The sequence below is a fragment of the Miniopterus schreibersii genome, assembly GCF_964146895.1.
Source record: "Miniopterus schreibersii genome assembly, chromosome: X".
Lineage (NCBI taxonomy): Eukaryota > Metazoa > Chordata > Mammalia > Chiroptera > Miniopteridae > Miniopterus > Miniopterus schreibersii.
In genome coordinates, this window is record NC_138104.1 from 21,777,827 (window position 1) to 21,805,636 (window position 27,810).

A 27,810-nucleotide genomic window follows, 5' to 3' on the forward strand; every position below is an offset into this window, starting at 1 on the left:
GTCAAAGCAAGAGTCCAACTGAGGAAGGATATAACACTCAGTGAATACTTGCACTTGAACAAAGTGGCTCATAGAAAAGCATCCAAAGGTATGGCTCTTCCATCAACGTCTGATAAGCTCATGATACTTGCAATCAAGTAGAGAGGAACATAGGGATAAGAAAGCAGAGCATTATAGCAAATCTAAGTAATGTATCTATTATAAAAAAGAATTGTCAGTAGGGATACTGACACATGAAACTAATAGGAATCAAACAGAGAAGCAGCATAATTAATCACACAGCCAGAGAAACCATGAGCAGAACTAAAACCATCCAACTGAGATAAAATGACCCTTGGACCTCCAATTTTCTACGAGTAAAAAGCAGGCTGAGAAAGTTTCTCAGCTGCCAAGGATTATTCTCCAATGCCTACTTCAAATATGGCCAGGGAAAGAAGCGACATGGAGTAACCAAGAGCCCCAAAAAACAATGAACCAGGTCACTCCAGGGAACAGACCCCATGCCTAGGTTGGGGGCTCTCACAATGTCCATCATGATGTCACAATTGTTACTGGCAAATAACTGTGTTTCTCCCATTTCCCCCCTCTGAGTGGGAATTTTTACTGCAATTTTTCAGTCCCTGCTCCACCACTACAAATTCGGTTTGTAGTGGGTAAATAACTGTACCTTTGGTTTTGGGCTTCCAGATCAAGAAGAGCCACATGTGGACCCAATACAGAGAGTGCCACGCATTTCCCAGAAACCCTGGGTGCCGAGTTTAATTACACTGAATGGAATTTTTAGGTTGTCTCCCCTGAGGTAGAAGCAAGTATTTTGCCTGTGGGAGGGAGTTTGAACTGAATGCTGCAGTACTTAGTGCTGTTAAAATATTTCCAACTTTTTGACTTCCAGGCACAGAGAAATTACATTCTTCAGTGGGACATGCTATGGCCAATGAAAAAGAAATAGAAAAGAAAGTGACACATATCATCTCCAGGTGGAAGCTGTAAGAGCCAGTTCACCATTCACTACTTTTTGTTTCCTGCCTTGGCAATCATGGAGAGAGCATCCATCAGCCTGAGTCCCTGGGCAGGGGACTCCTACAGACCTCCACTGGACATGTTGCATAACCAAAAAGCAAACTTATTTATGGCCCATTCTTGCTGACAGAAAAATCACAATAAAATCCTCTAAAAAAATCATCACTGTCAATGTTCAAACTTCCTCATGTATCAACACATATTAGAAATATCTTAAATAGATTAATTTCAGAAAGGGGGAGTGATCTTGGATGAGTTACTCAATTTCTGGGTCTCAATTTCTTCATGTACAAAATGGGAATGATATTCTGATTACCTCATAGGATTGTTTTGATTTAAATATATTTATATGTATAGTTCTTAGAATAGTGTCCTAGTACATAGTAGGAACTGTAAGTGCTTGCCATTATTATTAAATACCTACCAAGTTTGCTGTAGATTCAGTTGTGCTATAAACACCTGAAGTTTCATAGTCTGGTTCTAGAGGATATTGTCAAAGTAAAATAAAAAGTGAGCATTATTTTATAGTTTCAAATTTTATAAACAATGATGAATGTCATAGATTCTATCTAGATCTCACTGACCTGAAGGATAAATATATTCTTCATGATATCCCCCTAGAAAAAAAAGACAGAAGAAGTATGTTTGTATGCTTATGTAGAGCTTTTTAGCTCAGCACAGCCAAATGGTCAGTGCTTGCTTTCTTCTCAAGTTTTGTGGATATATATGTTCAAAACTAAAATATATACGTCCTTACAAGTGATTTGAGCTTTCATACTAGTCAAAAGATATTGAAGCCAGATTGGCTGTAAGCAGTACAAATTTCTCCTCTGAAAATTCCCTTAGTTCTTAAAGTTCAGGCAGAGGTGAAAATTCAGCTGTGTCCAATTTTCCAGTCAGGCAGTAGACTATAGTGATTAAGTTTACCAGCTCTGGAGTTAGAACTAGATTTGAATCCTGATTAACAGTATCATTCTTTGTGCCTTACTTTCTTAACTATAAAACGGATAACAGTACCTAGGGGAGTGAAAAGAATATAGCACGATGCTTGACATATAGTAAATGGTGACCATAATCTGAGTATAACCCATAGTTTGCTTAGGTGGATATCAAAGTGATATATCATGCCTCATTTGTTTTTTAGCCTGTCAGGTAAATAATACATTTAAAACCGCTCTGTTTTCAGAGGATGGCTCAGTGGACTGACATACTTTGCTTTAAGACTTGCTATACCACTGAAATGCAGAGAAAGTCAATCTTCAATTGAACAGTTTTTCACCAAATAAAATCTACAGGTCAAAACTGGATTTGATTATTAAACACGTTACTTATCAAACACACATGCATTAACCCCTCTAGAGAGCAGGATTTAAGGTGAGAGCAAAGATTTGGTTACTCTGAATATGTACAGGTGAGCAATACATCTGACGATGCTCACCAATGCTAAAGGGAAAGACAAAAGGATCATGCTGAGTAAAAGAGCAAAGTATACACATTCTTCACATGCATGCACATGCACATACAAAATATTCAGATTATCTTTGTGCTAGGCTTTTTCCTAGAAATATCTATTTTCTTCTACATAAGTAGCAGAAAGGAAAAGATCACAGGGAAATAAGGAACTTGACTGGTAAGTTGAGTCATTCAGACTGCCTCTCATCTCCTTAATACACCCAACTCCTCCAGAATTGTTTAAGTAGGCACATATGATTTTACAGCAAAATGGTAAAAATAAGCATATCCGGTACATGGCATGAGGCACTGTAACAACTGTTGAGGGCACATGTATAGGCTTTAAAGTCATACAAACCCAAATTCAAAACTGATCTCTGCCTGTCACAAAGGACCATATATTACATGAGTCCATTTATATAAAATGTCCAGAATAGGCAAATCCATTAAGACAAAAAACAGAGTGGCTGCTAATGTGTACAGGATGTCTTTTGGGGGGTGATAAAAATGTTCTAAAATTGATTGTGGTGATGGTTATACAATTCTGTGACTATACTAAAAACCAATGAGTTGTATACTTTAAAGAGATGAACTGTATGGTATATAAATTACATCTAAATAAAGCTGTTATAAAAAAATTAAATCTTTGACACCAAGTATGTCTTTGGCCATGTCATTCACCCTTCAAACCTCAATTTCCTCATATATAAAATAAGAATACTGCATTCCTCAGAGGGTTACAGTTTAAGTATTATATTAAATTATAATTACTTAGTACATAGGATTCAGTGACTAGGAATATTTATAGATTAAGTAACTTCTTTGGGCAATGAAATTACTTCATAGCAGTCTTGTAACATAATAGCCAGTCTCATGAAAAGCCTAAAGTAGTTATTAGAAAGGGTGAGGACAACATGAATAGTACCTTATTAATAAGGAATAGATGTTTTCCATACTGAAATCTCTCCAATCAAAACTCACTACAGTATACCCTCGATTTTGTGGACCTTGACTTAACGGACTTCGGATTTAACAAACATTTCTGGTCCGTACGTCATATGTGAAAATTAACACCCTGTTAATTTTAAAATGTTGTTAACCAAGATTTTCTTATCATTAAATTAATGGGTTATTTTTTGTTATTAATTCATTGTTATTTTTAACAAATTTTAGTGAATATGTCATATGTTGGGGAAAAAAACTGTAGTAATTTCCCCGACACAAATAAATATTACAGTTCTGCAACTATAGTCCACATATTTAAATCCAAAAGTCACCACTCATAAACAATGTTCGGAGAATGTGCACATGATCACACCACATCGCTTCCTGTAATTGGTTCTGTTGTTACCTGGCCTGACTTTCTGCAGCAGTTTTAAAGCATGCAGCAGATGTTCCAACCACGTGCCCTAAGCCATGCCCCAGCCATGTGCATTTGTTTAATTGCACACATTTCCTAGAACTATTCAGTGTAAATTTAAAATTACAGTAATATATGTAGAAAACTTTTCTGTGAAATTTAACTTTTCATACATACTTTAACTACACAAACGTGTCTACATAAGTAAAAATGGATTAACTAATTTGTCAATTTTTTAATATATGCATTCGGAAAACCTACTTTATTATATAATGAACTTTAATGGACACTCCCTCACCCGAATTAGTCCATTATATCGAGGTTTTACTGCATAAACCTATGCAAAGAGCTGAAAATAAGTTATAACAATGTAGAGAGCCTACAGAAATAGAAGTCTGTCCTGAGAAATATCAAGACATCTTCAAAAACCTAGCAAGCTCTAAGATGAAAACTGTAACTCTTTTAAAACAAGCTACCAAAACATAATGAGACCTCCAAATGAAAACTTTAGGTCTACTTCACAGCCTTGATATTCTAATGCCACAAGAATCATCTTTAAAAAACAACAACACCATTTAACTGTAATTGACTCACCATTGTCACACTGGCCATTGCGTTCCTCTAAACTCAAAGTCTGTTTGCCTGAGCTATGTCCTCGCCTTGCAACACAGTATGTTGGAGTAGGAGGAACCATTGTACAGGGCCTTCCATGATTCTGTGCCAAAGAAACAAAAACACATACATGCGGTTCTCCCTCTATAGTCAGAAAATATTAGCCCACACTATACAGGCAAAATTATCTGTCCGCCTCTATCTCCCTTCCCTAAGAACTAAAAAGAGATTCTTTTCTCCCACCTTTAAAAGTACTAAGACAAAGTCATGGTTTCCAGGAAGGGCTTTATTTGGTCCTTTGTACAAAAAGCTAAAATTTATCCACATGCCTTTACTTAAAAAAAGAAAGAAAAGTAAACAGCTTTTTGAATAAATTTTTAAACTACTCACAGGTAAAGTTGGATAAGCAGTCTCATCCCCTTCTTCAATTTCATAAAAAGTGATGGTTTCTTCCAAGCCCCTGGGCATATGTCCATTTTCTGGGGCAAAGCTATATTGGCACTCCTTATTCACACACTGCATCTGGCGGTGACTACGTCTAAAGGAACTTAAGTAGTTCGGAGAATGAAAGGGGAAAGATGATAAAATATGGTAGTAACTTATTTCTAATTTTTAAATAACAGTTCAAACATTTCAACGTTGACTCTTAAACAATTTAGTCCACACATCTGTTGCTCAGCAATGAACACAGACTTACTCATTTTCTCTGACTTCTGACACTTAAAATTCACTTACCGAGACCTATAGGAGAAGTTATCATAGCTCTGGCAGCACTTTTTCCCTGGGCCAGGGTAAAAACCCACTTTAGGGTCCATCATGTTAGGCCTGTTTATAAAGCGAGATGAGTCCCTAAGAATAAGGTGAAAGGAAAACAGAATCTTTATTCACTGGTGTTTTATTCACTTTGCTCCCCTTACTACTGGCACTAGGCGTATCCACTATTAACGGATACAGGGCCATCTAAACGGCGCTCATATCTTGATGACATTCTATCTTCTAGCCTCTCTTCAATGGCTCCATATTTCCCTAGACTGTGAGAATATGAATCTTCCAATAAATTCATTTGGGAAGAATTTTAAGTATATGTAAGTTTCATCCTCTATGCTCTCTTTAGGCAGAAATTAAAAGAAATCTAAATTATTTAGATATTTCTAAATTCTACTGTAATTCTGTCCAGGAATTACTTCCAATATCTAAACACAGATGTACATTATCTTGAAAGTCAGTTAAGCCTTACCTGGGCATCCCATATCCCCGACCTTGTCTCTGAGATGAATGTTGAGGATAAAAATGTTCATTAGCCATAAAATTGCCAGCTGTCTGTGAGTAGTGCATTGGAGAGTCATGCCCATAATGCATACTATGCTGAAGCCTGGGTGGGGGGAAGGGGTCTCCCCTGCTGTAAGCCATAGACATATACATCTCTTTCCCTCTAACTTTCCTGAACATCTTCTTCTGTTGCTTCATGTCCATCTCCGACATAACTTTCAGGCAAACAAAGAAGTAGCAAGTAAGCTTCATAACCAAAGCAAAAGATCCAGCGTCTCCCACCACACCCACAAATGCATAAAACTTCCAAATGTTTTTCTTAGGAACAAACACAAAAAATACATAGGGAGGGAATTTTTATATTTTTTAAGGATACACTAGATATTGCATTTGGAAGGGCAAAACCAGCAGGTAATTTCTGTATCAATGGGCATCTCAGCACTATCTTTAGGATAGGCAGTTTTAGTCATCAAAACATAGAATTAATGGCTATTAATATCTCTGGCTGCTTCCATGAGGTGTTTTCCCTAGTTCTCTGGGAAATCTTATCCCTTTAAGTTTTAGAATCGAAAATCTACTCCATCTTACATTTACACAAAATACCTTAGAGTAGTGGCTCTCAGCCAGGGACAATCTTGTCCCTCCCCCGGACTTGGGGAACATCTGGCAATGTCTGGAGACATTTTTGGTTGTCGAAACTGGGGGAAGGATGCTACTGGCATCTCGTGGACAGAGGCCAGGGATGCTGCTAAGCATCCTACAGTGCACAGGACAGCTCCCCATAAACTATTATCCATTCCAAAATGTCAATAGTACCAAAGTTGAGAAACTCTACCCTAGAACAGGACTTACGTATACCTTTAAAAATTACAATGTAGGGTAAAAGAAGGGGAAAGTAATAAAAACCTTCAGTATACAAACCCATTTCTGGGAAATAGCCCCCGGGAATTTTCTGGTAACCTCTTCCTTTCCGACTAGGTACAGCATTCCAGACAGGAACAGGTGTCACTTGAGTAACTGGTTTTAAGTTAGCCAGTGGAACAACATGCCTTAAAGTTAAAGATACCACCATGAAGCCACTGCAACAGACTTAATTCTCATTTGATACACATATCCCACCATTTCTGCTTCATTCTCAAGTATAGTCTACTTAAATCTATTATTGACACGTTTTCCTGTTGAGGTTTACTTTTTAAGTTTAGAAAACCTAATAGTTTGTACAATTTCACAGATGTTTATAGTACAAATCATGTTCCAGAGGAAAGATTGTTGTAGACTAATATTTGTTGCTTCTCCTTGGAGGAGGATTATATTTTCCTAACCCAGTGACTTCAGACTCAGCTAGATTATGTAACTGAGCAGATGCTTTAAGAGCCAGCACATGGTTTGTCATGGTATAATTTTTTCTCAGCTTGTAATAGAGCTTTGTTGGCCAGGGTCCCCTTTGCTGCCCCATTATAAACACGCAAAATGAGCAAGAAGTGACTATTACTTTAAGCTGCTGAGATTTTTTTGGTCATTAGGACACTATAGCCTAGTTTAACGGTTCTCAAAGGAGACCAATAGCATCAGTATTACCTGGAAACTTGTTAGAAGTTCAAATTCTTGGGCTCCACCATAGACTTACTAAATCAAAAACTTTGAGGTTGGAGCTCATAACATGCTCTCCAGGCAATTCTGGAGCATGTTAAAAGTTTGAGAATGACTGGATAGCTGAAGTGCTGTGATACTGACAGGGGCTCAGTTAGAAAACCAGCTTTCACATTAGTATCAAGAGTTTTTAACAGAATTCTGTTGTATTTAATACTTTAATAAGTTGGCTAGTGCCTAGGATTTATAAACTTTTATACATAGGTATACAGTCACGTGTTGCTTAACAAAGGAGGTACATTCTGAGAATGCATTGTTAGGCAATTTTGTCATTGTGTGAACATCATATAGTGCACTTAACACAAACCTAGATGGTATAACCTACTGTACACCTAGGCTAGATGGTATAGCCTACTGCAACTAGGCTGTAAACCTGTATGTACAGCATGTTACTGTACTGAATACTGTAGGCAATTGTAACACGATGGTATTTGTGCATCTAAACATAGAAAAAATACAGTAAAAATATGGTATAAGCCCAGCTGGCATAGCTCAGAGGCTGAGCGCCGACCCGTGATCCAGTAGATCGAGGTTCGATTCCCAGTCAGAGCACATGCCCAGGTTGCGGGCTCAATCTCCAGAGGGGGGCATGAAGGAGGCAGCTGATCAATGACTCTCTCATCACTGATGTTTCTATCTCCCTTTTTCCCTCTCTGTTCCTCTCTCTGAAATCAATAGACATATTTTAAAAATATATATGGTATAAAAGATAAAAAATGGTACACCTGTTTAAGGCACTTACCATGAATGGAGCTTGCAGAACTGGAAGTTGCTCTGGGTAACTAAGTGAGTGAGTGGTGAGTGAATGTGAAGGCCTAGGACATTACTGTACACCTCTACAGACTTTATAAACACTGTCCCACAAGCCCTCCTCCTGCTTCCTTCCTACAGGGTCAGAAATAAAACATCAAAGCTGCCAATGCTACTGGTCCATGAACTCTGTGGGCTGGACGAACATGAACATGAAGTTCTATGTGGGATGGATGAATTGGAAATATCGAAGAGAAACTGGCTGGGTAAAGTGTGGATCACCACAATAGCGACTGTCAGGAGGGAGTGAAAGGTGGCCTGAGGATTATTAGGAAGAAGAAACCAAGATGGAGAGATAAAGGAATAAAGGAACATAGGGATAGTCGTGGCAATGTGGTTTTTGCTATCGCATATTGGAGCAATGGTCAGATTAAGACACTCTGGAACTCATAAAAAAAAGAGGGTGTTTAACATGGAAAGGTACAGAACTGGGGACTCAATAGTTTGACTTTGGAAATTTGTTTTTGGTTCCACTGACACTACCTGGCACAGGGGCTCTCTCTGGCATTGAACTGATAGAAGAAATAAAACTTTTCTATGCTTTACATATAACAACATGAACATATTTCCAAAGTACAGGGACAGGCTGGCTCCACACTATCACAGAAAGCTTTCACTGAAGTGTCAGTGGCACTTAATACCTGTTAAAGTAGCTCCTGTGGACTTGTGTCCTTGTACAGGATCTTATGTCCTCAACAACGAATTGACAGGTATGTACTCTGAAGACCATGAGCTAGATCTGGGAGGACTGATTGTAGCATCCTCTGAATATGTAGTGATGGGGGACAGGCTCCTCTGTGCTGAAGTAAGTCAGTGGTTGATTGATGTGGATGTGATCTCTGTACTCACAACTGAGGTGCTCTGAGTGAGAGGGAATCTATTGCCACGCTCCACAGATATTGCTCTCATCAGAGGAAAAAAAGAATTCCTTCTGAACTACATATCCTTCCATTTCTTACAGAAAATTCAGCTCCATTATAATCTTATGGAACCACTGTCACAGACTGAAATGTCATTATGCAGCACATGACTGTACTGAGATTTCATACTTTAGTATACAGTTTTACAATTCAAGGTAAGTCATCTTAGGCTAGTACCAGATATAACTGGTTCTCTTACTAACATCCTTCCTGGTAATTCTCAACTTAATATTACAAAAGGACATCAAGAGCCAAAGACTTTAGTAATTCAACACATTATTATAGTCTTACTTTCCTGCCAATTCTTCAATGAAGACTGTTACTGAATTGTTCTCATTTCCAACTTCCTGAATATGAGCATTATAATATCTTCCATCTGATTCCAAGCGAACCTGAAAGAGGGGAAGAGACAGTTAGAATACATCTAGTCTCAAGTCTACTAGCATATCTGGCTTCTGCCAAACAAAACTCCATTCCCCACATGGAGTTCCGTGTCTACTTATGAAAGCAGCTGATAATTATTAGCACTGCCAGTCTGGTCAATGGAGGCAGAACATACTGAAAGAGCCTTACATCCAATCACAAAAGTTTGCAATTAAAATTTAAAACAATATTAAAATTTTCCCCTAGAACTTTGCAAATTAGTTTTGTTGAACTCATATTAATGACTAAAACCATAATCTAGAAAAAACAAATTATTGATTTTTTTAAAGAAGAAACTAACCTGACACTTGTCTCCCAAATAGTAATGTTTCCCAGCATACTCCATGTAATCCGCTTTTTGAAGTTCTATTAAAAGAAAATAAAGGATCAAGCTCAACTGAACTGTTTCCTTTCCTATTTTACATCATTTAACTTTTTAATTTACTTTTACAGAGGTGTCTTTACAATGCTTCCACTATAAGCTAAACTTGGAGGGGGGGGGGGTTTGGATAGTCCCTAAAGGGTCATTCTATCACTCCAGATGGGTTATTTCTGTGATCAATTTAAGGAGACTTGTAAATATAGTTTTGTGCTACAAAACACAAATACAGTGGAACCTCGGTTCTTGAACTTAATTTGTTACCGAAGGCTATTCGAGAAGCAATTTATTTAAAAACTGTTTAATCTATAAACGAACACTTCTTTTATTAAATTTAAAGGAATCACTTTTAGCACTCGGTCCAGGGGTGAAAGCATGTAACATCTTTGCTTGTTCATATATCACTGCCTCCAAAATGGCTGTAACTGGCTAACTGCTTTTTGTTTATCCAAATCGACAACAGTTTTTCCACCTCTTCATTTGCTGGTGGTCACTGATTCTTTCACACCCTTAGCAACATTAGCACTCTTGATGGCCTCTTTATGTTTTAAAATTGTGCTAATCCACTGATTTTTGCCAGCAACAAAAGCATTCTTTCCTTTGTTTGTTGCCTAAGGTGCTTTTTGTCATGCTGAAATATCAGCTTAAAAGGCTTGTCAGTTCCAAAACTTTGGTTCCACAACCTAGACCTTTTTTCTGTGAGCAACTTGGTAAAGAACGGAATTGTTCGAGATGGGATACCTTCATTCGAGAAATGAGGTTTGACTTAAGTGGAAATTAGGATGTTGCAATCTTAGAGTTGGTCAAACATCAATAAGATAAAATTTGAAAATAACATACCTCAATTAAAAAAAAAAAAAAAGAAATACACAGCTTCTTCTATTATTTTTAACAACTTATTGTGTTCCAGTAGGTCTTAACCTCATTCTATATTGTTAACTAGAACTAGGTTCACACGGTTCAAGGAGCTGCATATGAAACATTAAAGGCTACCTCTAAGGCAGAACTTTAAGGCGTACTTTTACCAACTTAGTTATCTAATAAAGGAAAAATAAACAACTATTTCGAGGGTTGGAAAACTATTCAACTCTGTCACAACTCTGTTACTTATGAACACTGAAATTTGAATTTCACACAATTTTCATTTGAATTTCACATAATATACTATTCATTTTTTCCTGCCATTCAAATATTTAAAGACCGCTCTTAGCTCACAGACTATACAAAAACAGGTGGCAGGTCAGATTTTGTCTACAGGCCACAGTTTGCCAACACCTGGACTACTCATTTATTAGTAAGGGCAGTTTTAACCCTTTAAATTTAAGATATGTTTATTTCTAGTTACAAGTTTCTGGTACTCTTAGTTATCTAAAGGCTGTCTTCACAGCCTTGGCAAAGTTGAGACTCCAGATAAACATCACATTCTAAAAGATTCTGCCCACTTCTAAACCCATTTGTTTCCTCCTTTGGATTTAAATCATGTATTGAGTAAAGCAAAAAGCAAGTATCTAGCTGTTTTTCATAACAGTACATTGAAAACATCTCTTATTAAAAACAATTTGTAAAATTATTCTCCTGAATCTATCAGGATTCAAAAGTATCCTGTTGGTGTTTCATTACCTTTTCTGCTGTCCAACCAAACATCGAATTCTACATTACGATAGATTTCTGGATCCAGAGCTTTGAGCACCTTATAGGGGAAGTGCATCTTTGATGGATTTTCTGGAGACTAAAACAAAAATCATCATGCTACAAACTCACCATCTTTAAGCTTAAGTCTTCCTTCTATTAAGGTTCTTTTCTTCCTTTTTAAAAAAAAAGTTATATACATACACCTTCCTTTCCTTCTTTATTAAAACAAGAAATAAATCCCACAATAAATTTTACTGTGTATTTTAAAAATCAGAAGAATAAAGAAGCAATTGCAAATAATCTAAAAGGTTTTGGACGGCAAAAGGGAAACACTGTCTCAAGCAGCCAACAACTCAAGATACATCATATATAATTCAAGGCAACACAGAGTAGGATTAAAGATTCAATCAGAGCTATTTAAAAAGTCTTCTCTTGAATATGCACACAGAGGTACAAATGTTTCTGTACCCTAAAATCCAATGGAAAAATCGGAAATTTTTATTTCATTTTGGTCAAAATCTGGTAATTTCCAAAGGAATTAACTCTTTCTTCTGCTTTCCAAGAATTTCACCATATTCAATACTGTTTCCAAATTACCAGCACTTGGGGCATACTAAAAGACTGTTAGAACAGTATTTGCCCTATTTAGCTAGCTTCAAACTTAATGTCTGCTTAATTTTCATTTTTATTGATTACAGAGAGAGGAAAGGAGTGGGAGAGAGAGAGATAGAAACATCAATGATGAGAGTCACTGATCAAGCCCGCAACCGGGCATGTGCTGTGACTGGGAATCGAACCCCGATCGCCTGGATCCTAGGTCGACACTCAACCGCTGAGCCAAGCCCGGCCGGGATTGTCTGCTTAATTTTAAACCTATACAGATGATACAATTTCTCCCATTTCACCAACCAGGATTATTACCTATTTTTCTTTGAGTAGTAGGGATAAGCATTATATTCTTTAATGACAAAAAGAAACCTCAGTGTCGTAAGATTGATTTCAAACTATCCATTTGGTTTGTAATATTACTTTAACTTGAAAACAACAGTCTCTGAAACTTCTCAAGTGTTCAGTTTGCTTTGAAAATATCTACAATTCCATAAGAATAAAAATTCATAGAGCACTGTACATTTTACATTTTCAGATTAAGACTTCCACAAAGGAAAATATCAAGTCCTCCTCCACCCCTTATTACTAGAATGGACCATGTGACTTCAACTAGTTTAAGTTATAATGCTACAAACCAAGGTTATGAAAAGTCTTTGCCCTAGAAAACCTCAAACCTTTGCTTCTTCTGTTCCTTCACTGTACCCCTCTGGTATATTTTCAACATCGCAGCAAGCACCCAACTCTTCGGTCCTAATTGAAAAGATTTAGAACAAAGAACTTTACATAAATGTAGTACCTAAGAAAATCTTAAATTAACCACTATTCTACCACCTAGTGGTACTAAAGTAGCTCAGTTCTAAAAATGAGGCAAATACTTTTCCATTCAACATTTACATTTATGCTTCCTTTGTATAAATATGTGCTACAATATACTTGGCCGATTACTTCCTATATTTCATAACTCCTATGGGGACACATTCTTAAGATGGTCCCTATGATCCCCACCCTCCTAGTGTTCACACCCTTGTGTGATTCCCCTCTCCTTAAGTTTGCTTCTAACCAATAAACAGGATGTATATCATTACAATGTATTAAGAATGTAGTGCTTGTCTTGCTAGTTTCTCTCGTTTAAGGAAGCAAGCAGCCATGTTCACCAACCCCATGTGGCAAGGATTTGAGGATTACCTCTGGCTGACCGACAGCAAAAAACTGAAGTTTTCAGCAAGAAACTGAATGCTACCAAGAACCATAGGAGTGAGGAGTGGATCCTTCCCCAGTCAAAGCTCCAGAAAAGAACTCAATCCTGGCCAATGCCACCACCACAGTCTTTTGAGAGTCTAAACCAAAGATCCAGCTAAGCTGTGCCTAGATTCCTAATCTATATAAATAGTGAGATACGTGTGTTGTTTTAAGCTGCAAAATTTGTGGTAATTTGTTACGAGGTAATATATAATTAATACATCCTGTCTTTCTAGTTTCTGAACTATAGTTTCTGTAAGCCTGAGTCCTCTAAAAAAATAATCAGTGAAAAATGAAGCAACTTTTACCTTGGTATATAGTTGCTGCCCCTTGCATTCCCAATTAAGTTTTTTAAAACCCTCTTCTATCACCAAAAAAATAATAATATAAAAAATTCAAAGCACTAAATATCCAAGAAATAGAACTGCAAGGTGACACCTGACTGGCACCAAGCCTATCTGAATTTCCAAAAATCAGGAAGAAGTATTATCTCAAACACAAAGTTTTTTACTAAAGCTGTTTAATAATAGCTGCTTCCTCAGAGGCCACAATCTATACTAATGAGTACAAAAGGCAGACACTCAGCTCTTAAAACTCCCCTTAGTTTGAGAATCTTTTCTACTAGCTGGATGTGTGTGTCAAGTAACCACTCTGAACTTCAATTACCATCTACAAAATTATGGTGTTAATTTATAATCATTTTAAAATTTATCTTTATTGTTGGAAGTATCACAGATGCCCCACTTTCCCCCTCACTGACTCCCTTCCCAACCCTTCACCACATTATTTGTCTGTGTCCTCAAAGTGTGGTCCATAGCCTATCTACATCAGAATACTTGAGTATATTTATTAAAAAAGCAGATTCCTGGCCTTATTCTGACTTGAAATTTTGTGAAGATAGGCCCAAGAATCTCTTTCTAACAAGCACCCTAAGTAATTTGTATACAACTGAAGTTTGAGAGTCACAGGATTAGACAGTTCAAAAGTCTCTTCTAGCAATAAAAAAAAAACCAAAAAAATTATTTTGACTTGGACCGACCCCAAAGCCTGAGCATCTCACAACACATCTTTTTGGCAAAACATCTCTTTCCCCATTAAAAAATGTATACTCTTACACATATATACGTGTGAGTGAATGAGAGAGAGAGAGAGAGAGAGAGAGAGAGAGAGAGAGTGTGTGTGTGTGTGTGTGTGTGTGTGTGTGTGTGTGTGTGTGTGTGGTCTGTCATAACAGTGTTCCAGGTCTCTTCCACTTTCAAATGAGGACACAGAAAAATTATGATCTCGCCGTTGATATCCCCTTTCCCTTTATTACCTATCCTGAGTTAAACTCTTGTAGGCAACATGGGCATCCTCACTGCTAGTGACAGCATTGTTTCTGTTCTTCTTGGAACCACTTCGAAACAATTCAACTGCAGTCTTCAATGCTTCTTCATCCACAACAAACACATCTTTATAGAGAATTTCATACAGTACAGCTAAAGAAAAAAAAATGGCAAAACTCCAATTGTCAAAACAACACTTTTTAAAATAACAATGTGAAAATAGCCATAACCCTGTATACAAATTCAATAGGTACAAACAAGATTTTAAAAGGGTTGTTTATGGAAGGCACCTCAATTTAAAGACTGGCAACAAAAATCACACCCAAACATTTGAAAAGTCTTCACATACCTTGACAAACAGCTGCACTTGACTGAAACTGTTTTGAGTACACTGAATCATAATGGCCATTACTTGAATAGCATAGTAGAATCTGAAGAAAACCACACAGAACAATTAAATGAATGTGACACATTTTTTTTTTAATCCTCACCCAAGGATATTTTTTCCATTGCTTTTCAGAGAGTGGAAGGGAGAGAGAGAGACACATGGATTGGTTGCCTCCTGCACAGGGCCAGGGATCGAGCCTACAACCGAGGTATGTGCCCTTGGCCGGAATAGAAACCAGGACCCTTTAGTCCATGGGCTGACGCTCTAACCAGTGAGCAAAACAGGCTAGGGTAAATGTTACACATCTCACAACCATGAGATACTTAAAATTAAGTTACAAATCAGAAAACTGATAAACTAAATGAATTTGTTTTCTTTTAAAAAGTGACTTTTAGTCCTGGCCAGGTAGCTCAGTTGATTAGTGTTGTCCAGATGCCCCAAATTTGGCCAGTTCGGTCCCCAGTCAGGGCACACACAGGAGGCAACCAGTAAATACATAAATAAGTGGAGCAAATCAATGTCAATGTCTGTCTGTCTGCCTGTCTCTCTCTAAAAATCAATTAAGCCCAGCCGGGCGTGGCTCAGTGGTTGAGCGTCACCCTGGGATCCAGGCGATCGGGGTTCGATTCCCGGTCAGGGCACATGCCCGGGTTGCGGGCTCGATCCCCAGTCGGGGGCGTGCAAGAGGAAGCCGATCAATGACTCTCTCATCATTGATGTTTCTATCTATCTCTCTCTCTCCCTCTCCTTCCCTCTCTCTGAAATCAATAAAGATATATTTTTTAAAAATCAATTAAAAAGTCTTTAAGAAGATTAATGTAAAAAAATAAAAAGTGACTTTATAAAATGACATTATACAAAATTTGTCTCTCCATCTGACATTTCACTGAGCATAGTGTGTCAATTTTATCTTGATAAAGCTGGGAGAAAGGTGATTTTTAAAATCTAAACATAGATAAATGCAAGTTGTACCTCATAAAGAGATTTTCTTGACAGTGACTTTTAAATGCCAAGATTGAAATCACTACTAAGGCTACACTGTGAGCCTCAATCACATTCTGATTAATAGACCAAACAAATATTAATTTGCAAATTTGGAAAGATAGGAACTTCTATAAGCTGAACGAGTGAATATAAACTCAGACTATGGGAGAAGGGACTTCAATTTATTCAAAATGTTATCCACTGTACTGAATAGCAATATATAAATATACTACATAGGAGCAATACTGCTAAAGAGACTTCCCTGATGAATTAAGGTATAAGATGGTTATAAAAGAGTTAATTTCTTAGCTGATTCCTTTGATCAGTAGTTTTTTCAAACAACTCAAAGGCCATGCATGCTTACTACCCAAATTATTTCAGTAAAAATGCTACTTGGCTCCATGTGATGAAATTTGTTTTAATAACTGCTCCAAAACCTTTTTGAACTTTTGTTCAAAAACCTGTCTTGTGTAAGGGATGTAATCCCTAGTGATTAAGTCCATTTCATTTTGAAGCCATCTCTGGTGTTAGCAACATGAAGTACCACAGACGATTCTCTGTGACCTATGGGAGGATGCTGTCACAAAGCTTCCTTTGCAGAATATTATCCTAAGCACCCTTTTTTCTACCTTCCTACACTAACCTAAGATAACTTCTGCAAATAATCAAGTTCTCTGATGCCAGGTCTATTATTCTGATACTAGGTATATTATTCTTCTCTAGCCTCTTTTTGAAATCACAATTCCAACTCCATCAGTATAATCCATTTCAAAGAACTGAGGGCAAGTGTCAAGATAAGGTTTACTCACAGTAAAGTTTAAGTTATGAAGTTTCACCCACCCAAAGGGCATTTGCATTTAAGAGGAGTTTATTAATCCCAAAGAACAGTAAGCAGATTTTGAACAGAGAAGCCCTTTGTACTTTAGACTAGAAGAACTGGGAATTACAACTAAGAAAGGTTAATAACTGGAGGCAGCTGTTAAGTAGTTAAAGAAGCCCAGCTAACCAGAACTGATTAACCTGTTAAGAAAATAGAGAAGACCATACAGGTTCTCTATTCAAGTGGCAATTAGTTGTTTTGAATGGAAGAGGCAAACCCAGGCATGACCGTTTTTATGTTCCTGGTGGTAACCCCATATAAAATAATTATCTCATACACTGTGGGTGGAATGTTTGTTGGGGGTGCCAAGTGGGATGTAATGGCAGGAAACTAGTGAAAAAATGAGGTAGATCTATATTACTAATGAAGATAGTTACCTAAAAAAAACAAGTAACATAATGTTAAGTATGAATGAGCCTATCTACATTTAAAAAATGCAGAAAGAATAATATAGGATATCCACCAAAACTTAGTAGTTGTTACTATGAAGTACATACAATGAAAGAACATGAATGGAGACTTGACTCCATTTTTACTCTATTTTTTACTCTATCTTTTACTCTATTTTTCCAGATTTAAGTCTTATTTTTTTTTAAATATATCTTTATTGATTTCAGAGAGAGGAAAGGAGAGTGAGAGAGAGAGATAGAAACATCAATGATGAGAAAGTCATTGATCAGGCCCACAACCGGGCATGTGCCCTGACCGGGAATTGAACCCCAATCGCCTGGATCCCAGGTCAACGCTCAACCACTAAGCCACGCCCCGGCCGGGCTTATTTTGTTTTTAATAAGTATGCATTTCCCTTCTTTCTAGATGGAGCAAATGGGCCGAGTGAAGATGGGTAGCATCCAGTAGCATTCACTTTGACACTGAATAACTGCAAAATGCAGTTAAAAATCAAGGTGAACATTAGGCGTATAATTTCTTTGAAAGTTGGTTCCCAAATATATTTTATGGAAGGCTCATTAATAATGTTCACTGCTTTTAATAAAGTTATTTTTGAAAACCCAAACAATTCAAATATAAATTTTATGACCTGAACTGATATATAGCAACTCAGTATTAGGCAAAGCAAGGTGTCACAGAAGGAAAGTAGCTTGCTGCCACGTGGATTTTCCATACTTACATTTCAATACGAACAAACATACTCGCTTTATATAATCCCAAATCAGACATATATACAATTTCCTGTGCATGCAAATACCCAATTGCTGGTAAGTATTAGCTATGTATATATGTATAGATGATAATTATAATATTCTCATGGTTACACACACTCAAAAGGTCTTAGCTCAATATCTCCAATACACAAACTCATTTGAAAATGGAGCTGTATGATTTGTAGGAACTAGGAGGTAGGTATATGAAGGTTCACTATAAAAGTCTTTTAACTTTTTTCTTTATAAAAATTTTAAGACTAAAATGTTGAGATAAAACATTGAACTGTAGGTTTAAAAGAGTCCTGTTAAGATCTAAATGTCTAAATCTCATCTCAGGCAATGCTGTGTACAACGCTAAAACAAAAGTTAACACTTCTCTTCCTCAAACAATTTTGATAATATCACACCTGTTTAAAACTTGAATGAGTATTTAAAGGCAATTGTTCTGATATCTGAAATTTACTTTGAAATACATAAAAAATTAAGATGGATTAATGAATGGATAGAGGGATGAATAGATATGTGATAAAACAAGGATACTAAAATATTAACAGTAGACTCAAGTGGTGGCTATACAGATGCTAACTGTAAAATTCTTTTAGCTTTTCTGTATGTTTGAAATTTTTCAAAATAAAAAATTAGAAAACAGTTTCAATTAACTATTCTGTACAACGAGAAGTCAAATACTTGGCATGGCCTACTACACCCCTCATTATATAACTCTAGCCTATCTTTTTAGCATTGCCTTCCCTCCACCCAACTAATTGACTCCCAAAGGGTCCCTTGCTTCCATACCTTTGTATATAGTGTTTTCCCTGAGTAGAGTGTCCTTCATACTTGTTGGACTCATCTTTTGATACTCCACTTAAATGTCAATACCATCATGAAACTTTCTAAATTCCCTCAAGCAGAGGCTTTTTCTTCTATGCTCTTTGCACATATTTCTATTATAAAACTTATCATTCACAGACACTTACAAGTCTGTCTTTACAGCCCCGTAAGCCCTTCGAGGGCAATAATTTTGTTGTCTTCGTCTTGGTATCCCCAAAGCCCAGTAAAGTGCCTGGTACGCTATAGGAGCTTAATGTTTGCTGAACAAATTAGATCGTGGTACCATTGGTAAAACAATTAATGTGCTCCAATTTATACTTATCTTCTAAGTTATCTCTTGCATCCTACTCAGTCTTCTCTATTCCTAGTGCCACTTGCCTAGCTCAGGTCTTTTGTCTAGATGACTATATAACATCCTAACAGTGCTCTCGGTGTCTATTCTTGTTTTACCATCATCAAAATGTTGCCTGAATTTTGCTCTACAATGTGAAACAAGATTTACAAAAGTCAAATATTTTGTAGTCTGTATTCAGTAATCAAATAAACAGGGTAAAATGATTTTCTTAAAACTTTTTGGAGGAAAAACTATATGCTAAAGAACACTTTGTTCACCTGCTGAGCATCCTCAACCTCCTACTATTTGCACCTTACTTAGGTAGTAGCACCACACTATCTCTGCCCTCAAGAAACTTTTGGACTAATGAGAGAAACAGATAGGAAAAGAAATACAATGTGATAAATACTGTAATTACTTGGGTAATGCTAGGGTAATGCAAAGGAAGGAAATAACTCGGCAGAGTGGGAGGGTGGGAAAGTTTCACAGGAATCGACACATTTGATATAAGGGGAAAAAGTATGAAAGTCAGACTATCTGGAAGCATGGTAAAAAAATGTTGGAGGAAAATGAAGCTGGAAAAAAGGGCTGGCACCCTTTAGGGCACTGAATATCTAGCTTCAGGGTCTGAACCTTATCTTCTTATCAATGAGAAGCCAACTGGGGTTTTCTGTTATGGAGGAGTGACAAGATCAGGTCTGTTCAGAAGGGTAGCTAACAACACTGCCTGGAGAGGAAAAGGCTGGTGGCAGAAAAACCTGGTATTTGGAATGGGCATTTTTTTTTATTAACTAGGTAAAAAGGATGATTTCTTAATATCCTGGTAAGCCCACAGCATCATTCAATTTCTTTTTTTTAATTTTAATAAACATTTACTCATCTTCTTACCTTGTCTTCATAGCCATTATCTGTGACATAAGTTGGAGGTTTTCCGGGATTGCGATAAAGAACGAAATCTCGACTACATGAGTAGAAAACAAAGGTGGATGAAAAGGGGAATTTAGCATATTCAAGAGATAGTTATACGAACGAGTATTTGTGCTTCAAAACTGACCTTATGCATATAAAATAATACAAATGTTTAAGAGGCTAAATAATGTTAATTCAAGGTAGACAAGCTAATGACCTGTAAAGTTTTATGGATTTTTAAAAATTTATCTTAGAGGAAGGGGGAGTAAAGAAGACAGATTACCAGTTGTATGTATGTTTGTGAGTTTTGGAGGCTCCCATTTATTTAAAGCAGGGGTCAATAAATTTTTCTTGATAAAAGACCAATAATGAACATTTCAACTTTTGCAAGCCATATGTTTTATTCAACTTTCACTTTGTAGCATGAAAGCAACTACAGACAATGCTAAACAAATGCACATGACTATGTTACAATAAAACTTTATTCATAGACACTGAAATTTGAATTTCATATAATTTTCACATGCCATGAAACATCCTTCTTTTGATTTTTTAACCATTTAAAAAATTTTAAAAAGCATTCTCAGCTCAAGGGCCATACAAAAGCAGACAGCAGGCCAATTTCAGAGGTAGCCTGATTTGAAAAGCAACCTGCCCAATGACTCTACTATACTACCTCTTGCTAGATTTAGTGAGAAAAGAGCAGACTGAAAAACACTAACTGAATAAGTCCCCATAGCAAGAGGGTTCTGACTCTACACCAAGGTATATGCCATCTCACCATCCTCAGAATTGTGAAGGAGTCTTATACAGATCAAACTTCTCAAATGAACAAGATTCCCATGAGCCTCTAACCTATATTATATAGCTTTTTCAAAATCCTAAGGATTAGCCATAGAACATATATGCATAACCCATAGACACCGACAACAGTGTGGTGGTTGGCCAGAAAGAAGGGGGGCAAAGGCTGGGTGGAGGTAGGCAAAGGAGGGGGGTGGGAAATGGGGATATCTGCAATAGTATAAACAATAAAGTTAAAAAAAACCCTACAGCATTCAGAAATGCCACTTTTGCAGTTTCAAAGACCAAAACAAAACTTTCAAAGCATCAGAGCAGTATTTCTCTAAATTTCCCCCATTATCACCTCCCTAAAGAGACGCTTTAGGCTTTTCTTAATTTCCCTATGAAATTTTAATGCCACGGTTGCACTGTAAACCATTGTAATATCTAATTTTTTGTCCTCAAGAACCAATTTCTACCCTCTTGGAAGCAATATGACCCCATTCAGGATGTATGCAAAAGAGGCACAGAGTTAAACAAAATTCTAAGATAAACATTCTAATTTTCCACAGGAGTAGTTAACAGCAGTTCTTAAAGTCCTTTATTCTTCCATTCAAACTGACACAAATGCTAGAGATTCTCCACCTAAAATTACACTAAGTGATTTTGCTTAGACCTCTTCATTCTACATATCAATGCATCAAATCTAAAATTTTCCCAATCCTAAAGGGACTTTAATAGAAATAGCACAGCGTGCATACACACACACTCTTTTAAAAAAGGAGATTCAACTTACTTATAAATTAGAGAAAGAGCTCTTATTTCCAGCTGGCCAGCACTTTCCTAAACATAAATAGTTTTAAAAAACATTGAGTAGCTAGAAAGTACAAGTTTTTGCAAGTTTATCTTTTTTTTTTTTTTTAAATGAAGAATTTGTAGAACACAACATAACTTGCTTTGAGTCTTAGGATACTATGATAGTTATTTATTAACATAAACTTATTCTGGGGGAGGGGGGAAGGACCCAAAGACCTTAGTCATTAAGTAACAAAGACAGTTAATATGGGAGATTTAGAAGGCACAATAAAAATGGAATTAGTGTAATATGAAGTTAGCAGGGTATTTAGTACATGTGTTTTAAGCCCAGAACTATTTAATTAATTAATTTAATCACATAAAAATTTTAAATATGTGTTTATGAATCTTACTCCCACTTAAAAGAAAGATAACTACAAATCAGGAGAATTGTTTAATATATATATATATTAAAAAAAAAAAAAAAAAAAAAGACCTCCCAGTAACATTCATTACCACTCCCCTCCCCCATTAAAATGATATGGTTTAGGCTTTTCCTGTTCCCAAGCACCCTGTACTCTTCACTAGTCTATGGATGATAAAATTGTTAAAACACAATTCTCAATATTCAACACGAAACAATAGGTCAAGCTGCTAGCCTCTAAACTTTTGCAAGAATTATTTGATTCAACACAGCTAGCTACTTAAGAAAACAGATGGCTCTAGCTAAAGCAACAAGCTGAATGATTATTTAGGTTCCTATTCCAAATGCTCTGAAAAGATTAAACCCCCATATTTGATCTTACCTTGGGATCTCCCAACCGTTCCAGGTATTTCTCAAAAGATCCCTCCACATACTTCAAAAATAAAACAAACTTGACTTAACCAAATACATAGCATTACTGAAATCTGATTATTTCTGAAATGTTATCCTCCAATGGGTTTTTGTTCAGCTCAATAATTATGGTATTAAATTACTACTCTTTGCACAGCACCTCAAGAAGATTTGTACATACACAAAAGCTATGGGTAGAGAAAAGCTGGACTACAAAAATATGTTGGGAATTGATCCTGGCTTATCCACATACCAGTGCATTTCCTCAAATGCTATGCCTATGAGTTTCTTTTGAAATGCCAACTTAACTTGACAATTTTCATAAATTAAGCAAACCCAATAATTATAAGCCTAGTATTTTAAATTTTACAGGAGACATGCATTCACAAAGTTAAACTGAGGAACTTTAAAGGGAATTTCATTAGGTTCAAAAAAGCCCAGGGCACAAGGAAACTTTTGGGGGCAAGGGAAATGTTCTACATCTTAACTGCAGTGGCAGCTGCATGACTGTATATTTCTGCATTGCCAAAACTAAAATTGCTAAACTTAAAATGGTGAATTTTATTGCATGTAAAATATACCTCAATAAAAATAAAATTAGATTAAACTCAGGGAATATAAATCTCATTCCCTGCATATATAGCTAGCAATAAATATAACTAGAATTTTAAAAATCAATTTTTAATTTTTCTCAATCATTTTAAACAGCTTTATTGAGGTTTAATTAGCATACAATAAACTGCATGTATTTAAATAGCACAGTCAAGTAAGTTCTGACATATATATGCATCCATGAAACCATAATTGTGATGGTGAATATATCCATCATCCCCATAAGTTTCCTTGTGCCCCTCTCTAACTCCACTGACCCCCAATCAATCACTGACCTGCTTTAATCACAACAGACTGGTTTGCATTTTCAAGAGTTTTATATAAAGGAAATCAAATAGTATGTACTTTTTAGGGGAGTCTGGCTTCTTTCATATAGCAAAACTACTGAGATTCATCCATATGGTTTTAAAATTTTACACACATATCTTTGTTACTAAAAATGTGGTCTATGAACAACAGCAAGCATCACTTGGGAGTTTGTTAACAATGCAGAAATCTTGGGCCCCAGCTCAGACCTACTAAATCAGAATTGTATTTTAACAAGATCTCCAGGCGATTCGTACGCACAAAAATACTTGAGATGCACTGCTTTACACCATGGTCTTATATTTCAAGTAATTCATGAGTAATCCTTTTCCCAGGTGTGGTAAAGACTGTAATTAACTTTAAGGTAATAAGCTCAAAAGTCAAAAAAGCTTTCACATATTTTAAAAATTCAATGACACCTGTTGAGAAAATTAAGCATAAACCTCGAACAGCAGGCAAATATCCACAATACACAGGCAGAAGAAAAATAGTACTGGAAAAGCTAGGGGTATGATAAAAATTTAAGACACATGAAAGGGCACGCTTCATATAAGACCTTGGTAAAATCTCAGTTTAACAAGAATTCAAGTACTTCAATGTATAGAAAAATACCTTCTAAAAGTTGTTTTAAAGTCAATCATTAGTGGCAGAGCTCTAATTACCACAGTTTGTCACATAAAAAGATGGATGTTTAGGACTAATTTGTTTCCTTACAATTAAGTTTTACAAGATTCTTCAAGCATTGTGCACACAATTAAGCAACAGAACAGAGGGAGTTCCCATTTGTACATATTTTAAAAGATACACATTTAAAAATCTTAACATAGCCAAACCTTTCATCAACTATGATTAATCGTTCAAGAAAACAGTGGTAGAGATAATACCAAACAGAAGTCAAAGTGTAACTTTTTAGGGTTTGAAGGTTTTTTTGGTGTGTGGGAGGAAGAAAGTAATGGGACGAATACAGATTTTTTTCTTAGTTTTTAGAGTACAAAATAATCTAATTCTGGAAGGAGATCCAGAAGTGTGCTAGCTAGGGGGAAGGAAGCTAGCAGAAAATTAAGTATTTGCTACTGAGATTACATGATATAATTTTCATATGTAGGTGCTCAAAATTCATTTCCCATCTGCTGCATACTCTAATGACAACTCTTCTTTTGGCATGTATTCTACTTACAGACTCAAAAGTTTGTTGATTTTCTCTCATATATGAGACACAAGCCTTCCTGATTTCCAAATGATGGACTTGGCTGCAAAACAACTAAAAAGAGAAAAACCAGCTCACTGTCAGCAGTCATTTTAAATAGAACCTTCTAAATTAAGACTATGAACTGGACATTTAAAGTCCCTCTTATTCAGAGCATATGTAGAAAATTGGGAAATTAAGTTCTGATATTACTAAAACCTGTTTTTGTCATCTTTAGTGAGATTAGGGAGAGATGATTCTGTTAAGCTCCCCCTTTTCTACTCTTTATGGGCACAGCCTGAATATTTTTCCTTAGGCATAAAATTTAGAGGAAGCAGGGGCTGCTTATAAAGAATCAAGATAAATTTCAAATATTTCTTTAATCCCATTATCTTACCTCTCATACATTCCAAAGTAGTATTTAGAAAACAGAAAAGATGGCAAAGGCACAGCAATATATTTGGACTATTCAGCAAAGGTATGCCCCAAGCTAAGTAGCACAGACCTGGATATTTTTACTAGGAAAGAAAAAAGGGTTTGTTTGTTTTCATGAGCTACAGGTCTTCTAGCTACAGTACCATGCCACATCACAAACTCTGAAATCTCAATATAGGGAAGATATATTTGCTTTCCTTTTACCTGCTCCGATATAGCCCGAAAGAGGCAAGACGCATCCTTGGCAGTCAGCTTTCGAAACAGTCCTAAGCTGCCTAAATATTCATCCATTGTTGCCTCACTCAGAGACTTCTGGCCGCAGTACTTTTTCCATCCTTTATGCATTGTGCACAGACGTTGAAGGTGAGGAAGGGGAGAAAGGAACACAAGTGTAGCCAGAAGGAAAAAGCAGGGTGCAGGGAGGAATGGGTAGTAGTGACAAGGGCTTGCTTATGCAGGTATCCGGAAAGCAGCCCAAAGTCTAGGCATAAGAAGGCAGTTGGAGTCAGCGCTGCAGAATCTTGGCACTTCTCAGGAGCAGAAGCAAAGAGCTGGCTTGTCCAGGACAAGTAGAGATCCTGCGAAAAGAAGAGGCAGAACCAATGCTCCTAGGAATAGAGAACTAGATTTAAGAAAGACATCGGAGGGAGAAGGGTACTTGCAGAGCTACTTTGCTGGGGAAGAGTGGAATTAACCCAATCAGCACAAGGTTGAGAGAAGTATGCACAAGCAGCTGAGTTTTGGGACAAAGGGAAGCTGAGTTTGCAGCTTAACTCAGGGCAACTGCTGCAGGAGGCTGCTAAGGGACTGCAATAACACCCAGGTGTATGTGATGCAGCCTGGCCCACATTACCTTGCTGTAAGACCTCTGCCCAAGTTCCCTGCTCCTTTCATAGTTTCATGAGATGAGAGGGGAAAAATCTGAACCTAATTAACTAGTAAGTTTTTGTATTAAGAATATCTTTAAAAAACAAAGAAGTGTGGCACCCTTAATATACAGATGCAGAAGTCACAATTCAAGCAAAGTAAAGTGCCAAAGCAGTTATCTGGATATTTCAGGTATGGGGTTTAAGTAATCTCATTTCAGTTCTCCCAGATAATAACCCTCTGCTAACATCACAGAAATGAAATCCACTAGCTATGCTAGAAAACAGTGATACCATTCTTGACTAATGTCTCCAAACTATTGTATATAGCATTAACAAAAAAAAAATATGCAAAAAGTGTTTCTTAAAAATGAAAATAAAAATTTAAATTGAAGCAGCATGAAAGGAATAACTAAGCCACAAACTTTTAAGATTACATTTAAAATCCTGAGGAACAGCACCAGAGGTGTTGGATATGACAGGCATGTTTCAGTATATTAGGGCGCTTTCCCAGAAAAACTACTCTGGATTCTGAGAAAACCAAAATAAAATATGACTGTGCTTTATAAGGTTCAAAGAAAGGACTGCTCACTTGTATTACTTGAGTCCATGGTCAAGTGCCTCATTTTTATTTAAATGACAAAATCCAATTCCCTTCTCACTTTTCTAAATGTTAAAAAATAGATCAGAATTTGGCTTTGGAGAAGTTGCAAAATTCAGCTGCTTTGAAAACTGTTTTTCTTCTATCTGTGGATCCAGTAGTAATCACGACTATACAGGGAAAGCATCGAAAATCAATTTTAAAATTAGGAATGAAATAAAAGCATGGCAGACAAAAAGAATAAAACCTTGACATCCTTTTAACATGCCAATTTGAAATTACCTTAACTAATTAATTTTTTTTAAAGAAACCATAACACTGGGGAAATTATTCCTTTTGTAAAAGTTCTGAAACATGGTTTGGGAAGAGAAATCACCATCTTTCTTTAAATCCAGAAATTGACTGAAAAAAATTAAGGGTTATAATGAAAAATACAAATTCTTCATATTTATTGCTATTTAAACTAAAAATAAGGTATGTAAAATTTCAAGTAATTCTAATCTATGTACTTAATTTTGAGGAATAAAGGAAGGGAAAACTGGGAGAAGGGGGAGAGAATGAAAAATAGGAGAAAGAACAAGAAATAAAGAAAAAAAATTAGAGACAGAAAGACAAAAAGAGATAAAGGGAAAGTAACACAGAGAAAGCAAACGAGATCCACACAAATATGGTAAATTGATTTTTGACAAAAGGTACAACAGCAGTTCAACAGAGAAAAGACAGTATTTTCATCAAATGCTGCTGGAACAATTAACAACCATATGCAAAAGAAAAAAGTGATCCTCAATCTATATCTCACACCTTGTACAGTAATTAACTCAAAATAGATTAAAAACCTAAATGTAGAACAAAACTTCAAAACTTCTAGAAAAAAGCATATGAGAAGATCTTCAAGGCCTTGAGTTAGGTAAAGAGTTCTTAGATATAAGAAAAAAATTAATTGGAATGTATCAAAATTAAAAACTTTTGCTCTGCAAATGACAGAAGAATGACAATACAAGCCAGACTAGGAGAAAATATTTGTACATAACATATCTGACAAAAAAACTTTTTATCAAAATATATAAAGAACTCTCAAAAGTCAACAGTAAGAAAATACAATTTAAAAATGGGCAAAAGATTATGTACAATTTCACCAAAGATATAATGGTTAATGAGCACGTAAGGTGTTCAACCACTATGCTGTACACCTGAAGCTAATATAT

The 27,810-nt window shown here is 36.3% G+C and overlaps 1 protein-coding gene across 1 annotated transcript in view; it reads right to left on the reverse strand.

Moving 5' to 3' along the window:
- The window catches only part of ALG13 (ALG13 UDP-N-acetylglucosaminyltransferase subunit), a 60,201-nt gene that overhangs the window by 14,782 nt on the left and 17,609 nt on the right, over positions 1-27,810 (reverse strand). Inside the window, 21 exon segments of the mRNA XM_081125020.1 lie at positions 1,445-1,500; positions 1,605-1,637; positions 4,427-4,547; positions 4,835-4,991; positions 5,180-5,293; positions 5,682-5,928; positions 6,635-6,762; positions 9,385-9,485; positions 9,818-9,882; positions 11,516-11,624; positions 12,811-12,886; positions 14,691-14,853; positions 15,050-15,131; positions 20,169-20,241; positions 21,766-21,812; positions 22,571-22,621; positions 24,695-24,778; positions 25,343-25,514; positions 25,516-25,562; positions 25,564-25,685; positions 25,688-25,716. Of these exon segments, the coding sequence (XP_080981146.1) occupies positions 1,445-1,500; positions 1,605-1,637; positions 4,427-4,547; positions 4,835-4,991; positions 5,180-5,293; positions 5,682-5,928; positions 6,635-6,762; positions 9,385-9,485; positions 9,818-9,882; positions 11,516-11,624; positions 12,811-12,886; positions 14,691-14,853; positions 15,050-15,131; positions 20,169-20,241; positions 21,766-21,812; positions 22,571-22,621; positions 24,695-24,778; positions 25,343-25,514; positions 25,516-25,562; positions 25,564-25,685; positions 25,688-25,716 (2,077 nt within the window).